The sequence below is a fragment of the Lepidochelys olivacea genome (genome assembly GCF_965140295.1).
Source record: "Lepidochelys olivacea isolate rLepOli2 genome assembly, chromosome: 2".
NCBI lineage: Eukaryota > Metazoa > Chordata > Testudines > Cheloniidae > Lepidochelys > Lepidochelys olivacea.
In genome coordinates, this window is record NC_140412.1 from 105,028,854 (window position 1) to 105,048,245 (window position 19,392).

General features: G+C 40.3%; 1 protein-coding gene across 3 annotated transcripts in view; it reads left to right on the top strand.

The window, feature by feature from the left end:
- Positions 1-17,568, top strand: part of NFATC1 (nuclear factor of activated T cells 1) — a gene marked incomplete at its 5' end in the record, with an annotated part of 147,154 nt that extends 129,586 nt beyond the window's left edge. For all 3 annotated transcript variants that reach the window (XM_084618290.1, XM_084618291.1, XM_084618292.1), the window contains one exon: positions 15,118-17,568. In XM_084618290.1, coding sequence (XP_084474416.1) covers positions 15,118-15,185 — 68 coding nt within the window. In that variant the 3' untranslated portion in view covers positions 15,186-17,568. The remainder of the gene's footprint in view (positions 1-15,117) is intronic.
- Between the last annotated feature and the right edge of the window lie 1,824 nt (positions 17,569-19,392).

The following is a 19,392-nucleotide window of genomic DNA, read 5'->3' on the forward strand; positions in this document are numbered from 1 at the left end:
GCTCTTTAAGTGTGCTTGAAAAATGAACATTCTATATCTCTCTTGTTCAAGTGCCTTTTTCCTAGCTCTTCAAAGATGGAAGTCGTGTAGCAGGTTTGTCAGTGATTAGATCCTGTGGCCGAATAAATCTCTCCTGTGAACATCAGTGCACTCAGCAGAATTCTGTATGTAATGCTACAAGCTAGCAAGGTAGGGTGGTTGGTTCTTCAATTCTAACCAGTCAATGGGTCTTATTGAGTTTCTGCAGCCAGGTCCGGTGTTTACTATATGCCAATATCCCTAAACAACCTTCTCAGTCCACACTAAGGGCTATTCCTTGGGTCCAGACAAGCTATGCTTCACGACAGGACCTGAGAGCTGGGAGGAGGGGCCAAAGCAAAGGTGTTTTATCACCATCCCGATTTCCTAATCCCTGGGCCCTATTTGGCCTCCAGAGAAAATGTGAGCCACTTCAGAGCTGTTCTAATTTGTGCCTGGCAGCCAAGGGGGCAGTTCTGGCAGCCAAGGATAACAGGCATGCAGCAACACTCTGGTCCCACATATCTATCCTGGCTATGCCAGTGGGGAAATCCTTAGCTGGTGGCTTTAAAACCATGAGTGCGACACAAAGGGACCTGGGCAGTCTGAGGATCTGGTCTCTAAGTTCTGGTTCTGTTCTCCCTTACACTGGTATAAATCCAGAGTAACTCCATTCGGGTCAAAATTTGGGCCAAATCCTCTGGGCCAAATTGACTACAATGAGTTATATTAGTAGAGATTTTTACCCAGTTTAGTTACCTAGATGTAAAACTGTTGTGAGAGCAGAATTAGGCCCCTGAATTCTGCTCATGCAAGGAGCACTAACAGATAGAACATGTATGTCTCTTAGAATTCCATGGGTTTTTAGTAATTGACCCTTTTGTGGTTAAAACAAAATCCCATGGAATTAAGTATAGTTTATGTTATGGTAAAGGCCACGTCATCTTGCTACAGACACTTCGCCACAGACATCTGATTTCTGTGACAACCTCACACCACATTTGTCACATGACTCTGTCTGTGCCATTCCCGCCAGTACATATTGCCAATTTTAACTTCTCGCTATGTTTTTAACGCTGGATAGGAATGACATACTCATGACCAAATGACTGTGACCAAATATTGTGTGAGGTTTTGTCAGCTTTTCCCCAACATGCTGAAAAGTGAGTTGCTTCTGCTTCTCTGACACACCATCAACTCAACAATCTTATTCGCCTTTTTCCACAGGACAGCCCATGACTACACACCAAATCATCAATGGCTGTCCTCTCATCTTCAGTCAGAAGAAATTATGTGCTGAATGTTGACAAACAGAATCAAGCCTCACCATGTATTTCTGCTCACAATGACAACCTCACTCAAAATGTGCACATGACATTTTGTGTGCAGGCATTGCGTACTTGCCAGCACAAACACATCAGTGGTTTGGAGGACACATCAGCACCCAGCCTTGCACTCCATAAGGCACCCTGAAATCACAGAATCATAGAAGTGTAGGGCTGGAAGGTACCTTAAGAGGTCATCTAGTCTAGTCCCCTATGCTGACGAAAAATTAAGTATACCTCCTAGACCATCCCTGAGAAGTGTTTGTCTAACCTGTTCTTAAAAACCTCCAATGACAGAGAGCCTTCATTCTGTATAACTTTGGTAACTGTTGTAAAAGCATCTAAAACTAAACTGAATTTGGGGCATACCTCTTAACCTGCCAGGACCCAAAAGTGGAACAAATGCATGACAGAGTCCCAAGATGAGAGTTACCAAAAATCCCTATTAATTCAAGAAGACCAAAACACTGTTGGATTCATTTCTTCTCTTTTTCAATCCTCATTTTCATAATTCTTTATTACTGATGTAAGTAACTTTCAAGAACAAAAGTGAGGGGATGCCAAATTTGTGTGGAACAAAGGTGATTTTGCAACTAAAACAAGTGAAGAAGCTCCTTAGAATGACATATAGTAGAGAGACATGATTTGGGATGAAAAGAGGAAGCCTACTAGGCTTCCATGACACTATATCTTATAAAGTCTCTGGGAGACTTATGATGAAGGCTACGATTTAGTCACGGCAGTCACGGATTCCGTGACTTTATCGGAGCTCTGTGACTTCTTCCACTTCAACTGTCAGCCGCTGAAGCCAGGGCTGGAGGCGGGACTGTGCACCCCAGCCCTGCTGCCACTGGGGCTGGATGGCTGGAACCACCAGGACCCTGCAGCCCCTGCCCTCTGGTTTGTGGCAGGGATGGGGAGGCTTCTGCCGTGGGCTGCAGCTGGAGCCAGGTGTCCCTGCCCAGCAGCTGCAGTGGGTGCCATGTCCCTGCCTCATGGTGTCTCAGAGCCCTGCGCCTTCCCTCCCACCCTTGCTGCCGCCTGGACTTGGCAGGGCTGCAGCTGGACTGTGCACCCCTGTCCCACAGCTGTGGCCAGCTCTGGAGCCAGCACTGTGCCCCCCACCATTGCGGGGGTCTCAGCCGGTCAGTCACTGCCCCACCCATGGAACTCCATTCCTCCCACTACTTAGCCCTGCCCCCCAGTAATTTTTAGTAAAGTCACAGACAGGTCATGGGCTCCGTGAATTTTTGTTTATTGCCCGTGACCTGTCCGTGACTTTTACTAAAAATAACCATGACAAAAACTTAGCCTTACTCATGATCTCCTTGCTGAACTCCTTCCAGTGCAGTTGCTGCAGTATCAAGCCTTTGATTTTTGACTTCTACAAATATCCTAACCATAGTGGGGCGCTGTACTTTGGACCTTCAACAGAGCGTCTTTTCAGGACACCTTTTCAGCCAGGAGCACCTAATTACAACTTTGCCTGAGCAACTACCCATTTGTACACACAAATGTCAAGAGCGTGTGCGCGTGCAAATTTGTCAACCTTAAAAATATCTAAGTTTAGGCTTTATGTAATCTACTGCACGCATTTGGACAAATGTGGGCCTGGTGTGAACACGCCAACTCCAGTAAAGTCACGAGTATTGCACCTGCTCAGACAAGGTTGGAATATGGTCCTGTTATCTGTGGAAGCCATTTCTAGTTTTGAGCCCAATCTTGCGCTCACTGAAGTCATTCCAAATTTTGCCATGGATTCAGTGGGTCTTTTACTTGTTCCCGGATGTGAAAGGAAAAGGATACTTGATGAAAACTCACCTGTGACTCACCTTCTTTCGCACTACATTTTATGTATATATATTTTGTGTTATTCGATATGCCCCAGCTGCACCTGAGCTAGTCTTTTAAAAACACTAACAAAAGGCTGCTCATTGAAGAGTGTTCCTGATGATCACCAGGGGCCACCCTATTATTACATTAAGTCAATTAGATACCATACGTGTATGTCCTGTTGATTTGATTTGGAACTAACTAAAGCTCCAGTAATGTGCAATTACAAGAAACTTAATGACCCCTTTATATCAAATGCAACCTCCGTGGCACCTAATATACTTTGATGAATTGCTCATTATGTGCAATGTTAGAAAAGCTTCTATAAAGATTAATAATTGTATAATCAATAGAGAAATTCAATCTTGTTTTGGCTCTTTTTAAACTCTGAAATCAATGGACCCTGTTTTGTTCCCCCCTTCCCTTGTGTACCCCCAGTATATGTGTGTGTGTGAGTGAGAGCGAGAGAGAGAGAGAGAGATGATATTTTGTAAGGCTAAGCCACTACTTTGATTATAATAGGAATTCCTCATCAGCCCTTCTTAACACATTCTAAAAAAATTTTGTTCTTTTTCTGTATATACTACTCTCCAGGTGTGCCCAGCCTCTTCTAGCATTGAGGTGTGTTTCTGGATACATGGTATGGACAAGTATTAAAGTCCCCTACCCAATATGTCCGTAGTGGTAACACTGAGATGGCCAGAGGTAATCAGTTATAACGTCCAACCTGCCTGGGCCTCCTAAAGCTGAGCTTTAAGTACTGAAAGTCTGAAGCAATCCCTGAATATTTCCGTTTGCCCCATATTTTTTCTCAGGATAATCTGGTATTGTTGCCATATGATACCACTTGCGGCTGACCAACCCCATTCAAAATACCTCTTACCTAGGAAGGGGAGAGAGTAGTAGCTATGCAGGGTGAAATTACCCAGTTGCAGAAGGCCAACACAAGAACTGTACAGTACTTAAGCTCTATTTTAAGGACTTAACTGGAACATGCTGGCCCTCTGCATGGGGATGAATTTCACTTCTAAGGAGACATCAAATAGAACAAGAAAGGAAAAATAGTGCTATGCTTTGAACTTTCTTTCTCTAGGCGGTTCCTCACCACCTCCCTCTATCATCCCCCACCTTTAGTCAAGCATAAGTAGCAAGTCATATTCTGTAGCTAGATTAACGGTGGCCCACATACATTAGATCTGGGCAATCTCCAGAACACTGGAGTTTTATTTTTCCAGATAGCCAGCTGCAGACATACATATGTGTGTGCATGTAGGGGGTAGGAGATAGTACCCTCGGAGCTGTAATAAAAGCCAGAGATAGTAGTTCCCTGATACTAAACTTCAGCAACATGCTTGGTACCTTGGTACTTGAGCTAGACCCTTCTTCCTCCCCACCACCTATGAAAATTATCAGTTTCATTACCCATTCCAACAATGGAGTTGAAAATTGTTTTGACTGCGAGCAGGCAAGCAGGCAGACACAGAGGACTGCATGATTTTCAGTGCCACCTCATATAGCTACTTCACGGTCTTTCTTTGTTGTCTCTGCAGCAGCTCAAAGGCTTTGACTAGTTTGTTGTAGAGAAGGCAGGGGCTGAGGGTAGTTATTGTCCCTCACTCCTATGTAACTACTTGGTTCTCTGGAATGGCGGGCAGTATCCCTGTGATCATAGACAAAGCCACAGGCTAACCATTACTAACATTTTCTCGTAACTAGTTTATGTGAGGACTCATATGAAGCTACAGAACATATGGAAGTATAGCATTTCTGTGGCCAGTTGTCTTTGTGATTGTCACACTTTTATCACTGTACGGCACTGGAGGATATAGTTGTGAGTTAACACTGAGAGTTCACTGAGATAGGGTACGAAGTGTGCGAATGCGCCCACACAGAAAACCGATGCAAAACTAAAATGAGTCAGGATCTTATCAGTTGCTTATTGTGTAGTTCGGTTGGTTGCTGAGATAACGCTGGTACTGGTGACTTGCAACATAGTCAAATAAAATGTGGACACTTTATAACCTGGTGCAATTTTGTGCTGTTTAGCTCATGGTCCAGGAGTTAGATACCTCACATGCGGTCAGATTAAAATTCTGAGAAAATAGCAAAAATTATATGATCAAAACTTTTCAAATGTGGACATCTTTAAAGATAGGTGTCTAAATATTTAAATAAAAATGACCTGATTTTCAAAGATGCTTGTCTCCATGGGAGCTGCTCAGCTCCTCTGAACATCAGGTGACTTTTATTTATGGTTATTTTTTGTTTGTAAAATGCTTTGAGATCCTTGGATGGAAGGCCAGTTATTTCAAATGTTGCTAGCTCACGATTTTATCATGACTCTTGTGATATTTGGTGTTTTTCTTAAAGGTCCACCTACTGGAATCAGGAGATGGCATGGAAATCTCAACTTTAAAAAAAAAAATTCTAACTGTCATGCTTGGGGAGAGAAGGTTGAAAACATGAAGCTTGTGAAGCCTAAATGCTCAGAAACCAGGAGCCCCACAATGTATTATTTTGAAAATCTCATAATTTTTAAGACAGTGTCATGATATTTTGGGAATTTAAGTCATGATTTTTGAATCCTTGGGTGCTGTTTTTCTGTCCTAGGAAATAAAATGGAAGGTAACCCTGACTGTCAGTTAGAACCGGTCTGAGTCATTTCATTCCAAATGTTACGGAGGGAAGCTGCATTTTCTGTGGCAAAGAAGGCTGTATGCTTCCATACTCCCGCCTCGGGGTGAAGACACACCCTTTCTTCCATCCCACCCAACTTCTATCACCACTGATCTTGAACCTCAGCAATGTTATGTGACATTCGCATGAGTCTTTTGTGGCATGGAAATTCCATATAAAACTTGCAACTGTGCCTATTTTGTTTCTCTTACATGTGCTCTTAGGAACGTAAACACATGATTTCGGTTAAAATGTGGTTTATTTGTCCCCTTACCGCTTTTTGTGTGTCGACTGTGGCTTGCATCATGTTGGGCCAAATCCTGTGGCCTTTACTCAGGCAAAATCCCTGCTGAACTCAGGGGGAGTTTTGCCTGAGTGAAGACTGCCAATTATATCCTGTCAAGTTTAAACTTTTCCTTTAAGAAAAACAGTGTCTGATCACTCTTGTCCTTAGAATATGGAGGAAAAGGTTAAGGGCCAGATCCTAAGCTGATGTAAATCAGTGGCGTTCCCCTGACTTCAGTGCTGTTTCCAGCAGCTGAGGGTCTGGCCCTAAAAATTTATAGAAAAAAGACTCAAAATGCTCCCAGGCTTTCATCTGTGGTGGATGAAAAACATAAAACTAGCACGTCTCGCATGATGTGATATGGTGAGGCTAGGGACTGGGACTCATTTAGGATGGGCACCCAGTCAAAAGTCCCAGTCAAGTTACTGCCACACAATGTTGTCACCACACTTCAGTGAGGAACTTTTCCTTGTTTAACCATCCACAATGCTTCCACTGTGGAAGTTTTTGCATTATTTGGAGTTATCAGGCTAAATAAGGAAACAGGTACTGCAGGTAGGAAAATTATTCCATGTTAATGCCTGACTGTCATGTCTAACAATACTATTCATCCATGCCAAACCTACATTCATATTGAGGATCATGTTTTATTAAAACCTGCTACTTGTTGTCACTCACTTGCTCCACTGTCCTATTCATGCTTTCCAAAAATAGCATGCCCCGTGGTGATGGCTTATTATGATTAACAGATAAAAATAAGTTTAAGGTTTAAATGTATCCAGGACACCTGAGGTAATACAAGATCTGACTTCTGTATGGAACGTGTGAAGTTATATTTTCCATTGCTTCACGAGACTGGGGTTTGGGGGTGTTTTTGTATGCTTTCTTTTAAATTCAGTAAGTTTTAAAGTGATCTGTGGTTTCACGTTGCAGACTTCCACCTCAGGAATTAATATCACCATGTTTTGATTATTATTTTTTTCTATTCATAGCATAGTTCCTGCTTTTAAAACACAGCTTCTATCAAGACCATTTTTTCCCGCTCATGGTTATATAATATTGATATATATATATATAGAGAGAGAGAGAGAGAGAGAGAGATAGTGATGACATTTATCCATAAGAGAGAATTGCTGTTTATTAAAGGGGTGGGGAGGAAGGCTCTCTGGCAACAAAAGTAGGATTCTACTGTTTCAAAAGAGTGCACACCAGGAGCTGTATCTATTTACTAACTGTCTATGTGTTTATATTTAGCCATTTCTCTTTTTTTTTAAAAAAAATCAACAGGGGAGGCATTTTCCTTTTGGTGTTTCTATTTCCTACTTGTTAATTTGTGACTTCATACTCACTGATGACGTTAATGTACGGCATTTGAGTTACATAGCTGTAACATCTGAAATAAGGACACATGATAGTACAGGAACCCTAAGGATCTAGATTTGAAGACTCCAGTGGAAAAATCAAAGGACAGACATTGTAGGCAACAAAAGCAAATACCACAATATTTTATATTACTAAAAGGAAACAGTATTAGTGCCAACCTCATTGTCTCTGATGTTCTGTTTCTTTGGATATAGCAATTATTTTTATTATTCATTTGCCAAGTGCAGACAGTGTGCTCAGTACTGTACAAAACCGAGAAGAAAATGCTGTCCCTTCTCCACAAAGCTTGCAACCTATGATCTGCTAAAGTCAGTGGGAATTTGGGACACTTAACCCACTGAAAGATTAGGTACTAAACTCAGTACACAGCAGAATCAATACATAATTTCATACATCCATAACACGAACAGAATGAAGTATTTGAGAATACAGTTGGTGCCTCTTTTTTCTGGCATAATATATCTTCAAGTTTAGGTGGCTTATTTTGTTCAGGTCCAGTCAAAGAATTTATAGGAGCTTTGGAATCTACTATTGTTCTGTTCCATCTTCAAGCTGATGATCCATACTGTTCATAGTTAAGCAAAATGCACACAGTATAACACTGCATATACAGACAACATAACAGTTGTTAACAAAAGCCTGATTTGAATATGATACGATAGATTCCTTTGAACACGCTGTATAACTATTCTTAACAATGGGACAAAAAACTGGACCAGAAGAGGCTTCACAGCATTTAACTGTTGCTATCTCCATTTGCATAAAAAATGCACACAGTGTTAGTGACTCACAATATGTGTGATCAACTGAAGACCTTTTGATGCCACTTTGTTTTAAAAATATCAGACTTCTTTAAAAAGAAACAGAGTACAATAAAATCCTCCTGATCAATATAGGCCCTCACGCATTTCCTCTGTAAACCTCCATCAGACTTCCTCTTGTAATTATTTTGCAGCCTTGCAGTAATTTATGTAGAGAGCTACCAATGTGGGGAGGAAGGGAGATGGGTGGGGGGGAAGGGTGCAGATGGCAGCACATGGAACAGGTGACGTACAGCGTGCACATCTATACTGCTGCAAGCCTTTCTACCTTAATAACTTGGAAGCACACATCTGTTCTGTATTTTAATACAGAAAGATATTGATAATGGCAGGCCGTGTCTCCTTTTGTAAAATTAAGAAACACCAACACCTTTACATTTGTAATCTCAAAGTGCAATAATTTATTTATGTAGCATAACTAGTACTTGTACCAGGGATGGGGGCGGATTTACTGAAGGTAGCTTCTTGCCTGGAGCAAAAAGACATCAGAAGTGGTTTGGGTTTTCTATAGGTAAAGTGTGTAATCGGAAAGGAATGTAACTATACCCCACAGCCTCATTCGGCATTCTGATGATACAAAACTCTCAGGCCCCGATCCAAAGACCGCTGCAGTCAATGGAAAGTCATTTATTTCAGTGGGCTTTGGATCAAGCCCGTAGTGCTGTCTGACGAACTTGCCAGCTTCAACCAATCAGAAACTTGAAACATAATCAGGGAAGGAATTGGGGATTGGTCCTGCTTTGAGCTGGGGGTTGGACTAGATGACCTCCTGAGGTCCCTTCCAGTCCTGATATTCTATGATTGGAAGGTGAACAAAGTAACACTTCCAGGAAAGTTGTGTTAATGTCAAATTCTCTCTTCCCTACATCCTAGTCAAGTACTTAGGTTTATTGCAATATATTTTAAAAAAATCAGTGCTACCTGTCTTACATCATTACCCAAGTGTTAACTCCAGCTTCTTACCAGCTGTAGGCTACATCTCCCAGCCCAAGTGAGGGGCCACAGAAGGGCCTGAATGTAGCAGGACCAGTACAATTCTGTTGCAGAGGCAAAAGCAAAAGGAAAAGTAAAGAGGCCTCTCAAAGGGCATCAACACCCTCCTGAGTAGTGTAGAGCACAGCTCCACGGTGGCCTCAGCTGTGGTTGTACTCAGGCAGTGTGCAGGGAGAAGGACCTAGGCACTTGCACCTACAGCTAAGCAAAGTAGCTCTGTGGCAGCAGAAACATTCCTGGTTAGGCGCCTTGAACACTTTATGAAACAGAAGCGAGGAAGTGTAGGTAGGGGGCTATTATATGTAATAAAGTTCACACATATCAGGATACATTCTCAAAGGGGCATTGTCCTGGCTTCTAAATCTATGGAGGCAACTTTCTACATCTAAGTTTTGGGACATCTGTGGCTCTAAAGTCAGTTGATGTTTTGGGGTCTCTTTGGAAACATTTGGCCCTTGATACACAGTATAATGGTGTAAAGCCATAGGGGAGCTGATCCAGCATTCTTTGTGCAGCAAAGACCTTACCACAGACCTGTTTCACATTGGCATTACTCCCATTTTACACCTATGTAACTCCTTTGATTTGAGTGGAAGGACACCGCACAGTGGTGTATCAGACTTCATGCTGAGTGTGCAAGGAAAGCAGAACTTGACCTAGGAAGAATAAATATTTTATTAAACCAAAGGGCAATATTGTTACCTCTATTCAAAGCAGTAGTCAAATATAAGGAAAGCAGAAGTTTGCAGAAAACTTTTCCTTTTATTTATGTTTGATGCGAATCCACGCTATAGACCAAAAATGTAAAATATATTTAAGTTCCTATTCATATAAGGAATCCATGTTTCTTTAACTATATCCGGTTGCCTTGTTTAAAAAGCAGGAACTTTACGTGCTGCATCCGTGAGATATTGATTTTGCTATTTAGTAAAACAAAAGTTTCCATTTTAAGGACATTTTAAAGCAAAGTTAAATATAAGAAGAAAAACTCCTTATTAAACTAAATTGTGGTGTAACAGCTCACCACATCCTGCTGCAGTGGCATCTGATGTTTAGCGAAGGAAAGGTTTCTCTTTCAGGCTTCTGACAGGTACTTGTCAGCGGTCACATGGTACCTGCATTTCTCAGCACTATTATTTTTTTGACTTGATGTCAGTGGAAAAGCTGAACATGAAGATGGAAAATATCTGTTCAGAGAGCTTTGTGGGGAACTGTAGGTGTTAGCTACCAAAGCAACAATGCCTACCTCTCTTCTTCTCCCCCCCCCCCCCAAAACACCAGAAAAACAAACTAAAAAAATCTGATGACAAATGCGATGTAAATCATCGTACTCAGCTCTTTGAACAGGAAGGAATCTGTTGTTCTACAGGAACTATTGTTCTAGACTAGGCATGGAAAGTTAGAGTGTTCCGTTCTATTCCAGATCTGCCACTGAGGCCAAGTCTGCCTACACAGTTATGACGGTCAAGGGTATGAACAGGTGTGATCCTTGACTGATACAGCTCTGTTGGCACAAATCCCTAGTGCTGACACAGTCATAGCAACAAAATTGCACTTTATCAGTATAGCTTGTTTCACTCATGGGGCGGTTTTACTGTACTGGTACAAAGAAACAAACGAGGAACATTTGCCCAGTACAGTAAATATGTATATCTATACCTGCAAAGCTTCCCTATTGTAGAAATAGCCTGAATTACTGTACGACTTCTGGTAAGTCAGGACTTATTACATGGAGCAGCAATGCGCATAAGACGGGTGTGATTTCTAAAGCACACCAACATGTTGTGCACTAATTGGCCCACATAGACCCTACTGGCACAAACTAAAATGCCTGAGTGTGCATTAATATAAATGGGACTACTTTTAGTTCACGTTAGCAGGGCCTATGTGGACCAGCTAGTGCACAGCATGGTGTACGTTAGAAATCACACCCCTCTAGTGTACATTGCTCTACTTTGGAGACAAGCCCTTAGTTAATTCTGCATTCCTCAGTTTCCCCATGTGTAAAATGGGTATAATAATACATACCACATCAGAGTTCTATGATTGTTATTTTAATTGCTGTGTGTAAAGCCATTAGTTAACATGGATTATGTGAGTGCAAAATACTGCTACTCCTGGGATGTTTTGACAAGTGAGCACTCAGTGCCCTGTGTTATTTGAACCCAAAGACCAAATTTGCTTTAGAAATGAAACTCAAACATAAGCCAAAATATTCCTGGTGCTACTTACTTCATATACACCATACAACCTCATTTCAGTAACAGATTTGCAATCCGAAGCTTGCCCATACATGAGAGCAATAGGTGACTCTCACTGAACACATTTTGAATTTTTTGCTTGACCAGAGGCAAACTAAGAGGGAGCAGGAGCCATTCCATTATGGTCTGCGTAGCAGGAGGGCATTTCGCTTGCTGTGTGGAGCATGGTTGTGGCCATATTGTACTGACAGAAGAGCAGGGTTCTTAATAAAGGTGCTAGCTGCATGTAAATCAAGAAAGTGCACAATTTCATTAGTCAGTCGAAGCAAACATCACATCACAAACAGCACTTAGTTTGGTCCTAGACCGCACATACACGCTGAATGATTTCTGCCTGCTCACACCCACTGAAGGGCATTCCCTCCCAGGCTCAGGTGCTTTAGTGGGCAGCAAGGGAAAGCCCGCTCTTAGCATACTTCTGCTGTTCCTTCCCCTTTTATCTTTTCAGACAGATGTTATTTTCCACTTGTATCTGTATTGCTAGACTTACAACCTTTCAGTACTTATTGCTGGGCAATAAGATAGAAATTCTTTTGCATCAAGCCATCCTTTGTTCCTCAGTGTAAACCTCATTCCAATACACACTTTAAAGGACTCGTTCTTTTAATTTATTGGCAGGGTAAAAAAAAATGAAACCAAGTAAAGAATCACACAGAAAAGACTTGAAGACCTACCTCTGAATTCTCTGTAGGTTACAATATATGAGAGTGATCCTGCCAGCTATTATTCTGGTTCCTTATGTCATCTCAGTTCCCTTGTTTTGGACATCTTGTGGCTTTCCAATGACAATGGCTACATTGTAGACAAGGCTCAACTATCTCTTGGGTATCTGTTGGCATGGTGGAGTGGCTGTCGTTTAACAAACGTGTTGTTATACAAGAAAATTGCACGTGGCTGTCGCATCTAAAAAACACTATAGTGAGAAACCTATATATATAAGGTGAGCAGGAACCTCAAACTCTCATCCCGCTGACCCCTGGTGATTTCAAGAGCTCCCAGATTTGGCCCTGATACTATTGAGTTTCAATGGCTTGAGTTGGAAAAATGTTGATGAATGGCAGTTGTGATCTAGTGGCCTAAGCATGGGACTGGGAGTCCTGGAGCTGGATTCCATTCCCAAACGCTAGGGAACTGCTGTCTGACTCTGAGAGAGTCACTGAATAGCGATGGGTAACATTTTCAGAAGCATTTAAGTGACTGGGGGATCCAAAGTCCTATATTTAAAAGTGACTTAAGGCACTTAGGAGCCTAAGTCTCACTGTAAGTCAATAGCTTAAAAAGCCAAAGGTGCTTAAGTCATTTTTGAATAAACAACTTAGCTCCTAATTCAGTGAGGTGTTTTTGAATTTTTTCCCCCTGTTTGCCTTAGTCAGTTTTTGCTGCTTTTTGACCTTTCCCTTGACATCTGTGTCAGGTATTCCAAGTTAACGTAAATCGCACTTTCCTTGGATAGAATACAGAACATGTCATGCTCTTGGCTTGAGAGTCAGGAGACCTTTGTTCTACTGGTATTCCCACTGACTCATGTGGGCAAGCTCCTTGAGCTCACTGCCTCAGTTTCCCCATGTGTGAAATGTTGATAATAATACCTATCTAACTCTTTTCCAGAGCTGTTGTGAGGATAAATTAATATTTCTAAAGCACTATATATAAAGGCTAAGTGGTAGTATGAATAATATCTGATTATTATTCAGTGTGAAAGAAACTTATACAGATATGAAGCAAAGGTGTAACTCTGTATCTGGCCGTCAGTTAGTTTGCACTTGTTGCCACACTTTACATGCCATATGATTTGTAGTGTAGCCAGTGTTGCCAGAGATGCTTATCAAGATAACTTCCTTGACAAGATTGTCAAGGAAAATCTTTCCCACGGCATAAGTGTTTACGTTTGGGGAGAGGTGCAGTTCAGAAAGCTGTCCTGAGCCTTGTAACCTGTACATCTGTGGCATTATTACCTTAATAGGCTATGTGCAATGTACCTCCTTGTCACAGGGCAGGGGTTATGGCCTAAATTGGTTTCCACTGGTTACTAATATGAAAGATAAACTCCATGGCACCATCAAAAGAAGTTTTTGTGTCTTTACATGTTATTTCCATACTGCTCTTATAGTTTTTTTTAAAATGAATGGGTAATCACCGATACCACTGCTAGTCCGTGGCTGAAGAAGGACCTGCTTATGAATTGGTATCTATCAATCCACTGACCACCTTCTGGGACTCAAAACCTGACTGATTTGTGTACTGTTGGTATAAAATGTGCAATAGGTCTGAAGAAAAAACATGTCCAACAACTAATTGCTTCAGGAAGTTGATTTTAGCCAGGCCTGGCTCTAGCCAACAAACACATGGAGTTATCTGGATGGCAGCAAACTGCAGCCCATGAGCAAAGGGAAACTTGGGCTTTTCCATGGTCATTCCATGACGTGGGCATGTGTTTCCCCCTCCTAGTAATGTTAGGAAACTCAGCAGCGATGACAGCCTCCCTGATGGCATTTTGTCTATCTTCATGTAAATCAGATGGTGGCAGTGGCTGCAGGGAGGTGGGGTGGAAATAGAAGGGATGTTGTGCAGTTCACTGTAGATGGCCTTTGCCAGGTTCAGTCATTTCCTGTCCGTCTGCCAAAAATCACAAGCTGATAAATGGACATAGGTTGAGTGTGGGAAACTATATGGGTTGATGATCTTTGGGGGAGGGGGAGGGCGGGAGGAGAATGAAAGAAGAGTCACGAGTAAAGAAAACAATGCTTTTATCAGTGGAGATGCAGTCTGACTGGCTGATGCTGAGATAATGCGTCTTGCTTATTCTTTTCTTCAACTTCTGGCCAGGGTTTGAACTTGCTCCTGCCCAACTCTCAGTCTTTATTCATAAGAGAAAAGGTCACTTGTTCGTGGCTGTTGATCAACATGAAAGGAGAGTATTTTTATTCATTTTACAGCTACCTGTAGTGGACAAACACATGCACACACATTTTTATCATTATGATTATTATTTCTTAATGATAGCACACAGTGCAAGAGTCCACATGCGTAGTCCAGTTCTGCAGAGGCGTTGCAGCTTCAAGTGCTCAGTTCAGCACCTGGCAGATTTGCGCACGCCACTTTTGTGGAAAGAGGGCTAACAAGCAGTCCTATGGGCTAGATATGGAGTAGATAACGTATTCTAAGACTTTCCAGGGTTCGTTACTTTGAGCTTCAGAGCTTGTTCTAAAGCAAATGACATCTTTTTACTTGTAACTAATTAAAAATGTTAAATATGTTTAATGCAATAGAAGACCCAAGATGCCGCTGTTTTTGTGACGTATTTTGCATGTTAATAACCATGGTTAATCCTGCTCTTTTGCTCTTAGGTCAGCCTATATCAGTTACTTACTAATGTTACACTTAGTGTTCAAAACTATAGCGAAACCATGAAGAAACTGATGCAAGCTTCGTTTAACATATTTTACAGCAGAAGAAATAGTAATTGTACAGTAGTTTCATTCTAATCATTCTTTTTTTTTTCTTGTGTTCTTTCTTTACAGTAAATGAAATTATCAGGAATGACCTCTCCAGCACCAATGTCCATTCAGAGCTTGCAATACTGGACTAATTCAAATCCATACACTTTTAGCTCAGCTGGTATATCAGCTACATCACAGAGCTGTCGTAACTGAATAAACTGAAGACATAACTTGGTACCACTCTGATCTTCCACCTTACTGAATGTTAGGAACTGAAGATTTACCTCTTGCCTACAAAGAAGTATCTCTTCAACCAATGAAATATCTTCTTTAAAGAAAATCATCTCAAGAGGAGAAAAAAAGGGGAGGGAATAAACTCTAAGATGGCACATTTCATGGGATAAAACTGGGAAATTCAACAAAAGCTGATTGCTTGTCCCAAGCACTGAGCCTTTTGGCACCACTGGAATTCAACCCTGGAAGTGCCTTACTTTACCAGATTGTGGCATCAGGACATTTTTAATAGGCTTTGAATTTTCTACCATAAAAAGTATTTGTAGGTGCAGAAGCTATCGTGCTTGCATTCTGGCAATTGATATTTTAAAAATCATAAGACAGCCAGTGGGAAAGGGAATGACATCCCTACTCAAAGTCAAATACATTTATGAATTCCAGAATTTCTTCAGCTTTTCCTCTGCTGTAATGTACAGCCTGTTGCCTTATTCTCAGTGCATTTCAAAAGCCTCCCAATTTGTCATCTCAGCTCTTTCTTTTTTTTTCATATGCTGTCCTTATTCTCTGCTAATGAATCATAGGATTGTTAGTCACAGCATGTTAAGATTTTGATTTTAATCTGGCTTCAGTCATAGCACAAGTATGTTGAATAGCACAAAATAATAAGGTTGATGGACAAAAAAATTGAAATCTATCTATTACATGATAGATGTATGTGTATGCATGTACATACATTCTAGTATATATGCATATATTTATATATGACAAGTACTATAGGTGATTGCCTGGTGAGGGCACTGAATTCAGCAATAATTTCCATGTCTGCGAATGCATTTCAGATCCCAAACAATGTTTCAGCTACTTTTGTTGATGGTTTGTTACACCTAAGACAGGTATGCATTTTCTTTCCTCATGCAGTTAAGCAAGCACTTTAGACAGTCAAGAAGGATGCATACGAAATACATAATTATTTACCAAATGGCAAAATATGAATTAAAGAAATTGTAAATACCATTATGAAAGAGTGTAAAATATTTGTTCAATTATAAGATTATTATTCCACTGAAGCCTTATAATTCTCTGCTACATGTACGAAAAATAATATTACCAAAAACCAAATGTTTAATATACAACGCTGTACAATATGTTTTCAGATTAGCTAATGTTTATGGCGCACCAGATAGGCTTGTAGCGTAGTCTTTAACATTGTATTTTGTACAATCAATTGCTTATTATATAACTAGCAATGACTTCTTATTTCATATAACCAAACCAAAAAAAAAAAAAAGAGCATGGTTTAATTTAAAAATGTTTAACGTTAATATTGTGCCTTAGGAATCAGTGACCCCTACTGGAAATATGCCTGAACAACACCTCTGTGTTGAGGTCGTAACTAATTAACCACAATGTTATAAAAATTGAACAGATTTCACAAAAAAGTGAAATTCTCTGAAACATTTTTTAAATATCTTATTCTGTACAATTATGTCTTACTTTCTTTTTTAAAAATATTGAAAGCCATATATGTCACATTTGCACATGACTGTGAAGACATGAGAATATAATATGGCTCTATGTACATATTATGCTGTTTCTGGTCCTAATCATAGTCTGTAATTCCCAATCTGTTTAATCCCAGTTATTTACCCTGTGTTTAGCACTGTAGAACTTGCATGAAACATTTCTTGTAGACTGCCATATAAAAAAATAAAAAGTTTGACAGATGTCAGCTTCACTTGTAGTTAGAAAATAGATCCAATAAAGCAAGTCTGGAAGCTAGTGTTAGAGTGGTTCATTTTATGTTACCTTGAAAAATCTTCCTTTCTCATATAAAATAAGCCTTTTTACATTATATACATATATACGTATATATCACAAGCTCTTCTATTTGAAGCTATTTGCATCCTGCTGCCGCCTACTAATATACTCATTTTATTAGAGAAGTAAATGTCTTTTGCCAACAGAATCACACTTTTTTCTCCTTCTTTTAAAAGACATTACTGCCAAAGAAATAAAAATTGATATATGGTATAATTCTCAGATGCTATTCACTCTGTACTTCAGAAATGTCAATAAAGTGTGAGTGGAGGAATCTATTACAGAAATATCCCTGGTGAGGCTTTGAACCCCTCCTCCCACCCACACACTGTCTGCATTTCTGCAATAACTTTAGCAAGATAATCAACTGTATGTTTTGAATATGTTGCACCTCCTTTGTCCCTAATTTTTATTTTTCTTCTTTAAGCTATTTTGAAAAAATAAATAAATCTGTTACTTTTAAGCCTGGATAATGGAAGATTATGCATCTCTTGTATATGTATTCATAAAATAAAAAATGCAACCAGAAATCTTTCCCTTATGAGTATGATACCTTGTGTTTGTGTGTGTGTTGTGGTTGTTAATTTTATTTTTTAAAAACTTTTCACCAGGTTTATTTTGTTTGTTTGTTTGGGAGGGGTTTTTTGTTTTGAAAAACAACGGTTCTGAACTGAGCAATTATTTCCAGGGAAAACAGTTGTAAAAACTTACAACGTGCCCTTTGTATGTATGTTTAAAAAACAACACAAGCCATTTTCTTTTCTCCATGGACGATTCTCACCTTTAAAAATCCCTGACAGATCACTGTTGAAAATGAATCAAACAGTACAGTATTAGCCTTGCAATCAAATATTGCATCGTCATTGTATTAATTGCACCACGTTCTGTTCTGTAACCCCCTGGAAACCTTTCTGAAGTCTATTAGCTGCAGAGGGCAGGATTTGGCCCTGCTGTTTTTAATTCACCATATGAATGAGGTCTTTATGTTGGATTGGGGGTGTATTGCATATACATGAAGAAAAATTCACTTCACCAAGGCTGTGGGCAGTCTATCTTGCCAAGAGCAAGGATATAGAAGCTTTGTAGTATGGTACCTTGCCTCAGAGAATGTTTTGTTTCTTCTGAAAAAACTAGGAGGATGTGAACATAATCAAAGTTTGGCTGAACTCTCTGAGTTTCTGGGTCATCTCATCAGATGCTGCAGTTGTATGTAACACTGTAACTATGTAACACTGACTGATCCAAATCACAGGAAAAAACTGATACAAGCTTATTTGGGTTTAATTAGGAAATATACATAATGAACTACCATTCCACAGTCACCATGACCTTGATTCAGTAAAGCATCTATATCAGGAAAGCTCTTAAGCATGTGCTTAAGTGTTCCACTGAAAAGGGGTGGACCAATGCATGTGTTTAAACACTTTCCTGAATCACAGTCTGTCTTTGCTTTGCATTTTGTCTGTAAGTTTAGTCTGAGACATTCCCTAGAGATGATATTCAGCCTGCTCCCATTCCTATTGAAGTCAATATCAAAATCCTCATCTGACTGCAGTGAGTGCATGATCGGATCAATGGCAAATGTCTATATTGCACACCACTGGTGGTGGCATGCAGGATATGTCATGACACAGAGAAAAGCTGACTGCATCCACATTGTGGTGTGTAGCTACACGTATCAGTGAAAGGCTCTGGCAGGAGAGGCAGTGGGGAGCATTGGGCAAATATCCGCCTGATTCTCCATCTGTAAAATGGAAATTATAATACTTTCCTCACAGACGTGATGTGAGGATTCTTGTTGTGAAGTTCTCTGAACATGGACAAAGTAAGTAGCTATTACAAATTCTTTGCTACCACCCTATGATTGTGGCCACATTTTATACAAAAATAAAATGTCTGCTCACACACTGAATTCATTTGAGCAACATGTTTGGGTCATGATGCTACCTGACTTCATATAAGCTTCCCTTTCTTTCCATTGCCACGAATCCCCAAGTCATAATACAGCAGACCCAGCCATGCCAAGTACATCAACCACATCTTGACCATAATTCTTTAAGAAAAAAATTGTCTTTAACAAATTCCTAGCTGACTACATTCATTCATAACCAAAGCATAAAGTGAATCCCACACATGCATCTGGTACTGTTTGACTAAACAGTCTTCCTGGAACTGCGCCTTCCAGATTTCCCTCTAGAGCTGAAAATGGCAAATTTCAAGGAGTTAAATTCCTTGGATAGCTCTGCATTGCCATGAAGCTAAACTTTGCTCTACCATGTGTGTAATTTTACTGTGTTCATCAGT